The sequence below is a fragment of the Plecotus auritus genome (assembly GCF_963455305.1).
Source record: "Plecotus auritus genome assembly, chromosome: 3".
NCBI lineage: Eukaryota > Metazoa > Chordata > Mammalia > Chiroptera > Vespertilionidae > Plecotus > Plecotus auritus.
The window spans coordinates 215,836,370-215,845,476 of NC_137772.1; the positions used below are offsets into that span (position 1 = coordinate 215,836,370).

General features: G+C 47.5%; 1 protein-coding gene across 3 annotated transcripts in view; it reads left to right on the top strand.

Annotated features, from left to right (window-relative positions):
- Positions 1-5,504, top strand: part of RFX4 (regulatory factor X4) — a 139,680-nt gene extending 134,176 nt beyond the window's left edge. For 2 of the 3 annotated variants that reach the window (XM_080662089.1, XM_080662088.1), the window contains exon 18: positions 3,938-5,504. In XM_080662089.1, the coding sequence (XP_080518215.1) occupies positions 3,938-4,210 (273 nt within the window). In that variant the 3' untranslated portion in view covers positions 4,211-5,504. The remainder of the gene's footprint in view (positions 1-3,937) is intronic. The other variant, XM_080662087.1, reaches the window with a different exon arrangement.
- Positions 5,505-9,107: the final 3,603 nt, after the last annotated feature.

Here is a 9,107-nt window from a genome sequence, read left to right on the forward strand (position 1 = left end):
TAAAGGTAGAACAGGGCCTGGCTCAGAGTTAGCACTATTTGTGTATATTATTATGATCCTTTGCTACTTTTTTGTAATTAAAAAATTAACATCTGCCTCTCTCACTACATTAGCTCTGTGAAGGCAGGGCCAGGTCCATCTTTTCTGACCATTGTATTCCCAGACCCCAGCACGGGCTTGCCCCTTAGTGGGAACTCAGTAATGAATGAACGAATGACTGGATCCTTACTTGGGTACTAAGTTGCTGCGTGACCTCAAGCTGGTCATTTCCCCTCTCTTTGACCTCACTTCCCTCATCTGAAAATGAGGGGAGTAGGACCAGATGGTCAGTGCCCGAGGCTCTCCCTGTCATTAATGGACCATGATGTTATGATTCGAGGAAGAATATTAATAATAGTTAACGCATTCTGAACACTCACTACATGGGTGTACTAAGTGTTTCACATGTATTAACTCAATCTTGACCCTAAAAGCTCAGCAGATACGACTGTCTGGCAGAGATTTGGGGGGAGCTGTGCCCTCTTCCAGAGGAGACTGAGAGGAAGTCAGGGCGGGCCCCTGGCAGCGCCTCGTGCGGTGAGAGCCGCCTTTCATAGGAAAACAGTTTGTGCTCCTGACTGGGCCACCTTTCACCCCTGGCTCAAGTAACAGCCCACTTGGTAAGGGTCAGGGATAAAGGGCTCATTCTTCCCTCTCCATGTGCAGGAAAGTCAGCCCTTGGTGTGGGGAGTCGTTTCTCAAAATAGAACGTCCTAATATGGTTCCAAGGAGGCCCAGAGGCAGGCACAGCTGAGGCAGACGTAGGCCTCGGCCATGTGACTGAACCTTTGACTGCTTATGTACACACGCACTCACACACGCACACGTGCCCACAGCCACACCTCACACACACCTCTCACAGAGGAGGAACTGGGGCCTTAGCTCCATTTTAACATCAAGGACAGCAGCCTGTGATCTGACCCAGAAAATAGTAACTTCTTGTTATGGGCCCTCAACAAAAAGCGCCTTTATTCCGGGCCGAGCTCTCAGGACCCAGGGTTTGTGCCCAGCCTGCTGGAGGACCCGGCATGAAACCGGATGTGAAGTGTGAAAGGTGAGGCGGGTGCCACGGGCCGGCTGCATAAGAAGCCTCATTGGTGGCGCTGGTGACCAGGCGGCAGCAGCGGGCTGCAGCCTCTCCCCGTCAATGGGCTCTTCACCACGGGAAAGCGAGTCACTGACTCATTTGCAATTAGCTGACCTAACGGGACAGAATTTTCCAAGCCGGATTCTGTGGTAACAGGATTTTATTGTCACATTGGAGATATTTTGAGCCAGCCTCATTTCCAGGCAATTACTCTTTTGAGTCTGTGACACAACCCCTGGGCACAGCTGCATCGAGGGTCCTTGATCAGGCACAAAAGCCACACTCTCTTGGGTCCTGTGGGAAGGAGACTCCAAGTCTGCACACAAGCCAAGGCAGCAGAGATGGTCAGAACCAGCGAGCGGAGGCTTGGTCAGAACGGTGGGACCCTGTGGTCAGCAAGGGAAAGGTCAAGGTCAGTGGGCTGCTTGTCCACGAAGGAGTGCTCTTCCTCTCTGTGTCATTCAGCTGTGGGCCAGGTGGACAGCCGTGGGGAGGGGGGTGCGCGCGGGGCCCCAGGCCTAGTTCATACACCAGCTCTGCCACTGGCTGGCGTGACTGTGGGCAGGATGCTTCGCCTCGGGCACTGCTTTTCTCATCTGTACGACACCGAGATGGATTATGGGATCCCTAAGGTTCTATATAGCGGTGACATCCCACCAAATAATAAATTATTCAACAGATAATTAGTTAGCACCTGCTAGGTGCCAGGCATCATTCTAGATGTGGAGAATATGGTGGCAGACATGAGAAGGCCCTACAGGAGCTTATGGGTGACTGTAAGCCAGTAGAAAGAGACAGCTGCTGAGAATGACAACATTCCGACCGGAGCGGCGGAGGGTGGAGTGTTTAGCTTCTTGAGATAGGATGTCCAGAAAAGTCGCTCGGAGGAGGTGACATTTGAGCTGAGATCTGAAGAATGATCACAAGGCAGATGCACAGGAGCCTGGGGGCAGGGAGGGGTGGTGAAGCACGTCCTGGGCAGAGGAGACGGGTAGGAGAAAATTCTCTGGAATGGGCACGAGCCGGGCATGCCAGAGGGAGGGGCCAACGAGGGCATCGTGAAGACAGACTATCACGAGGAACAAGCAACCTTTCTGAAAAAAAAACAAAAGACTGTTTTGCAACATTTCTTAATATGAGCTGTTTAACAGCTGGGATCCTGTTTTATTGAGCAGGGCCCAGTCTTACTGTGGCCTCTCTGGGCTCTAGAGTGGGTCCTGGGCTGGAATTCCACTGCCACACAGACAGCACCATGTGGCTCCTGCACGGGGACCAGGGTGCACTTCAGCATTATGAAAGCCTTGGTATGCTGTCAGTAGTCACCTTGGCAACAGCCCTGGTGCCGTCTCCTGTGAGTTCCCAGACACCACTATACCCTTCTCCCTCTTTGCTACCTGCTCTGTTTACTGTGGAGTGGCTGCACTTTGCTCTGTGGGCGTGCTGTCCTGGGTACAACAGACCCTCTCTACTAGATGTGGGATCCCTCCTCCTTGACGGATGAATTGCTGGTCCTCTTTGCATGCCTGGGGCCTATCAGCCTCCCCCTGCTCCCCTCGGGCTCCCACTCAAAGAGGCAGAGCGGTCCCTTTGGCCCCCAGACTACCAGCAGCAGCCATTGTTGTCATGCGCCTTCTCCCGGCTGTCTAGGCTTCAGCCTGTCTGTCTCCCTCACAGGAGGCAGCCTCCCACCTAATCCCTCAGGGCTCCACTCTCCAACTGTCAGGGAAGACAGATGGGGAGCAGAAGAATTCACACACTCTCTCCCCTACTTGCAGTCCTTGCCATCCTTGTTGACTGGCTCTTGTCCCTCTTGGGGTGGCCCTTAGCACAGCAAGGAAATCTTTGTGGTGACTGGCCCACAAACCGGGCACCTCCCCTCTGATTGTACCGAAGGGCTAATTTGCATAGCTGTCTTGGGAACTGGAAAAAAGGTAAAGAAGCACTTCAGAGACATTTCTCTTATTTCTAATTCTTTCTAGAACTGCTTCCCCTCTTCTTACAGCTACAAGCACCTGTTTTTCTGACCTGCACAAGAGCACACCTCCCCTCCCTCTCAGTTGGCTCATCTTGGCTCCTTCCACATTCACACACACTGAGCCCAATTATTGCCACTTCCTGCTTGAGTCTCTTCCAGGATTCCAGTGACTGGAGACCAAAAAGATGTTCTTCAAATGATAGGCACTAATAATAACCTTTGAAGCTGTTAGCTTGCTTGCTTCCTCTTCAAAAGCCTGCTTTTAGGCTGCAGTTCATAATTGAATTCAACTGTAAAGTGCTATTTTTAATAATGTCATTGTATTTCACTTGGCAGTACTGTTCTCTTGGGTTGATTGAGTGGGACCTATCACATCTCCATAACTAGTGATAAAACTCACAGCCATCCATCCACATCTACTTGGACATGCTATTACTCATGTTTGTTCTCCCTCCTCCTCCTCCTCCTCCTCCTCCTCCTCCTCCTCCTCCTCCTCCTCCTCCTCCTCCTCCTCCCCCCACCCTTTGTATCACTCCTGTATTACCAGTAGGGCTATTCCTTCTTTGGGGTTTGACTTCCCAAGACATTCTGATTGAGCACAAAGTCTATTACTGGTTGAGTGAACACCAGTCCAAGACTGGCTAAGAAATCCTTTGCATTTCCCCTGTTGGAGACCTAGACCACAGTTTGATCTTTCAAAAGTTCACTGATTCCATCCCATCGACTTTCACTAATAGCGTCTTAAGAAATTTAACAAACTGTGAACATGACTGATATTGTGTGTCTGTAACTTCAAGCTAATTTTAACTTTGTGGAATTTCTTTCCCCTCAACAAGTACCCTTTTAATAGCCCCACTTCCCGGATGGAGCCTTGTTTGATGAGCACTACTCCCAGACTGCATCCTACTGCAGTCACCCCCCGATGGCCAGAGGTGCCCACAGCCAACACGTGCTACACAAGCCCGCCTGTGCATTCCACAAGGTATGGAAACTCTAGTGACATGTACACACCCCTGACCACCCGCAGGAATTCTGAGTATGAGCACATGCAACACTTTCCTGGCTTTGCTTACATCAATGGAGAGGCCTCCACAGGATGGGCTAAATGACTGCTCTCATAGGAATCCATATTTAATATTAATAAGTATTAATAATAATAATAAACCCATCCATTCCCCCCCTTTCCAGGAGACTTTATCTCTATACATTATAACTTGTAAACTATTCCTAGGCATCCATTTTCCTAATGAACGTGAGGCTGGGATTCAGTATGGGATGAATAAACTTTAGCTCAGAAACAGGACCCACTAAAAGTCAGTGAGATTGGGTTCCTGTAGCCAAGCCAGACTTGACTTTCTGTAGAGCACTATCTCAGACAGGCCAACCTGTGCCTTTTCCCCTTGTTCCATGACTTTGCTTTGTGTTGCCAACCACTCCCTATAAGTTACTTATTTTTCTGTTGACAAAAGCTCTTTAGTCTTGAAGGATGGATACTGGAGACAGAATCTGGTTTGCGTTCTTGGATGGGCACATAATTTACCAAGAGCACTCACCTTGCTATCTGTCTGACATCTTACTGTACAGTGAACAGCACTCAGATATGTTCAGCGCATTCCTTCTGCCTGGTGGTGCTCCCCGGAGCATCAGGGCTAAATGCAGGTATCTGGCAACTCGTGTCTGTCACAGTACCTGCATTAGAACGTAAGCACTGTCTAAAGGAAAGGAAGAGTTCTGTTCTGTATGCCTTAAGTTGACTGACATTCGTAGGGGACCAATTCTTCTATGTACAAATATTTGTCCTAAGTTTGCACAATGGCTAGTGTCAGCGAAAGGCAGGGAGGGGCTTCTAAAGTTCTGTGCGATGTGGATGTAGAGCATTGAGTATCACATTCTGCTGTATTAATGTTGTGAAACTGGATGGACCAACATTAACTTACTGAGCACCAAGTGTGCAAGTGACTTTCACGGTTCCTTCATAAGACGAAATAATTTCCGACACTTTGATAGAAAAAAAATTTCAAAGCTGTGCCTTTGAGCCTATACTATACTGTGTATGTGTGGAAATAAAAATGTATTGTACTTTTGGAAAAATTTTTCGTAGGCATTCTTCTGTCAGATTTGTAGCAATTTGTGCAGTTTGTTAGAGCTTAACATAGGTTTTTTTTTCTGTATTATAAAAAGCACCAAGCAATTATGGTGGACCTATTACCCTATGGGTAAGAAATAAATAGAAATATGACATCGGATGTTTTAGCAATTGTTCTGTAAATAAAATCTTTGATCACACCCACTCTGTGTGATAATCATGTCTACAGCTAAAATGGAAATAGTTTTATCTGTACAGTTGTGCAAGATATGAATGGTTTCACACTCAAATAAAAAGTATTGAAATGACCTCCTTTCATTTTGCATTTGCTGTGGCCTGTGTGTGTGTGTGCGCGTGCACATGCGCGTGTGTAAATAAATACCATTCTGAATACTAGGGTGCAAGCAGGCAAAACAAAACTAAGTGGTCCCGAATGGTCGTGGTTATCCAGTTCATCATCATCTCCTCATAAAACAGTCTTAAAATTTGGATAGGCCTGGCATGCAGTCCTTCAGCAACAATTTAGTGCCTGCAGCCTGATTGAGGTTTGTAGGGGACCAATTCTACATACAAGGACTTAAGTTTGCATGATGACTGACGTCAGCAAAGGGCAGGGGCCTTTCAGCCCTTAAAGGGAATATTGTTCTTCAACATCAGCATCATTAAGACTTGGTCCCCTGGCACTTAGTTCATTGTGCGTTAATGAGCTCTGGGTGTAAAGATATGTCAAGTGCAATGCTTTAGATGCAATAAACTTCTGAACAGATATAACATTACTGACTACTCAGTAAGCAGCAACAAATTCTCCCCCAGCACTGCATTTGGATTCTAGGGCCGAGGACTTAGGATAGGCAGACAAAATGATGAAATGTTTTGCCCAAACTTTAAGGGTCTAGGATCTATGAGAGAGTCAGAGCCAAAGATTTCCAGAAATGGCAGCAGTGATGTGTTAACTAAAAGGCATGAGAATTTGACAACTCAATTTGCATTTTGAAAGATTTATTTTTAAAGCCAAGCTTTTACTTGCTATTACATAACATATTTGTACCTGAAAATGATTTTAAGATTAAAATTATATATTTTACATAGCATCCCCTTTAGAAACTTAGCTCTGTTGATCTGCCAAAAGAAAAGTAGGTGCTAGATTTCACTCCCTGAAGGTAATTTGATCTTTGGCCACAATCCATTCGTTGGCTTTATATGAGGAAAGGAAGGAGGAAGAGCGAAATTTCAGATTCAGTCACTGCATGAAACAAACATGAAGATACCCAGACCTTCGCGCTCTTACGGCCCAAAGCTAGTGCTCCAGAAATCAAAGGGTGGAGTAGGTTTGACTTTTGACTTGCTAATCATAAAAAAATAAAATAAAATAAAATAAAGCAATTGCCAAATTCTCTAGCCAGGTAGCAGCAGCACATAATAAACGACACCCATATACAAGTCACAGCCACAAGCTCGTTAAATGCTCGGAACTTTAGGCAAAAAATAGTCACAATCCCAGAGAACAAAGTGGTCACTCCAAGAACTTGGCAAGGGAGACGATGTGTGCCTCCTCCTCACAGCACAGCCAAGCACTGGGAGCCCTGGGCGTTCTCTCCAGACCACAGGGTACCCGTCTCTTGGGAGGTGAGCATACTGCCTATGTTCCCAATTGTTCTCAACCTTCAATTTCAGAACTGACAAGGATCTGATTAGGAAAAGACAACAGCTGCTGTGAGCTTGACTCAAATGCACCTTCTCTCCCTCTCTGATGGTTCTTACCCCGTCACCAGAATGGGAATGGGCAAGGTTGGTGGCTGGGAGTGGGGCCAGTCACTTGTCAGAGGAAGAACAGAGGAGTCTTGGCAATAAAGGGACACTCCCCTCTTTAGGACTCTTTCTGAAAAGGACTCTGCCAGCTTGAAACTGGCTGGAGTCGTGAACAGCAGCCAGGATGGCTCACCCACGTTGCAGGCCTGTGGTGTCCGAGGCATCCAGCCTGCTGTGTCCTTTGTCAGGCCTCTGATATACCCCAGGTCTGGAAAGAAAGGGAATCTGGCCCCTCTGAGCCTGCAACCCAGTCACAGGCCAATCAAAACTGTGCCAGTGAGTAAGCCCAACCTCAATGGGGAGAGGGACTGACATCGTGGAAGGAACTGAAAGGAAGCCTTGGCTTCACCACCATGTGACCTTGGAGGGGTCACCTCCCCACTCTGGACCTCAAGCAAGCATGTTGTATGACTATGACATCCCAATTACAGTCTGTGCGCTGATGGACCCGGGCCGGTAGATCTGGGTGAGGAGGGTGGACAGCTTAAGGAAACAAAGAACGGACTGGCAGCTGGGCAGTGGCTCAGGAAGCCAGCCACAGGAGCGGAGGCAATGGCAGCTGGTGCTCAAAAACAGCCTGGGGTTCATGCCCATCAGCTCAGCCCCTTTACCTGCACCACCATCACGGAGCAACTCTCCACCCCTTCCTCAGGCCCAGCCCCACCCTCCCCTGCACAGATCTGGGTAGTAGTCTTCTGCCATTTTACCATCCTCCCAGATTCGTCCTTAATATTTGCTTTAAAGTGACATCAATCAAAATGACCCAAGTGAATCTGGACAAGAGCACAAACAGGCTATTTTTCCCAACTTCTTGCATCTCTTAAAGGCAGAATCACAAAATTTTTTTTAAAAAAAATTAAATTCTGGAAGGAAATAGTATAAATACTCCGGTTATTATGTGGGGAAGGGTTACTGTAGGACTCCTGAAGCATAGAGTTCAGACGTATTCAAGAGCCTACAGAATGCAAATCACCACTGGGGGGTTTAAAGGAAAAGGGGATATACGTAGTGCCTGTACAGTGAGGTAGAACTGCGATTAATTCCCAGTTCTACCAAAGATGATGTAGGAGGCGCACTACAGCTTCAAATAGGATTGGACTTAAGTGGTTCTCAACCCTGGCTGCCTGTTAGATTTACCCTGTCAACTTTGATGTGTAAGGTCCCACCGACAGTAAATAATTGACCTGGAAGTGACCCCAGGGCATCAGTAGCTTTTTAAAACTCCCAGGGTGATTCTTACATGCAGCCAAAGTTGAGAAACGGGACTTAACACCTTGAAGTATTAAGATCCAGAGATGGCTATTCTCTGACCATGCACCCAGTTTTCTCTCTCACAGGGTTCCAGTCTGCAGAGTAGAGAAGAGGGGCAATCCCCAGTAACCTACCCCAGCGATGCCCAACTGGTGTGCTGCAAGTTTTTAAGACATGTAATACCTGTTTAGCCAGGGGCACTGACCTCTTTTCCCTTCGATTGGCAAAAAAAAAAAAAAAATGACAATAGGCGTCCAGTACAAATGAATCAAAATTCTACCTATTTTTTTTGTCAGATTGGCAAAAAAAAAAATTTAGTAATTTGTGTGCCCCAGGACTTTAGTAATTAATTTGTGTGCCATGAGATGAAAAAGGTTGAAAATCGCTGGCCTGCACAGTTGACAGCTGACAAGCCTTTCCCCGACTGCATGCACTGTATTGTGGGCCCTTCAGGCCAGCCCACCTCCCTACCACTTTCTAACCTGGCCCTTCTCTGCTTCAGTTCCGTGGCAGCCTCCCTAACTAAGCCAGCTTGGACAAGGCCCTGGTGGTTTCGTCCGAGGAGGTCAGAACCTTCTGTGTTTCATCAGCCTCCTCCCTGAAACACTCTCCCCATTCCTCCTCCTGCACCTCAATCCGCCCCAGCCTTCTCACCCCCATACTTTGCTGCTGCTGGTGTAGTTGGGACGGAAGACGTGGGCCCCAAGAGTTGAGCAAAGAGCTGTTGCTAGGAAAGGGGTGTGGGTGAAGAGAGGTGGTGGGCGGGAGAAATAGGGCTCCCCGGTTTGATTCCACCTTTTGTCATCATAAATGCTTCAAGAGCTAAAACCAGTTGTTTGAGAACGATTATGAAAAATAAC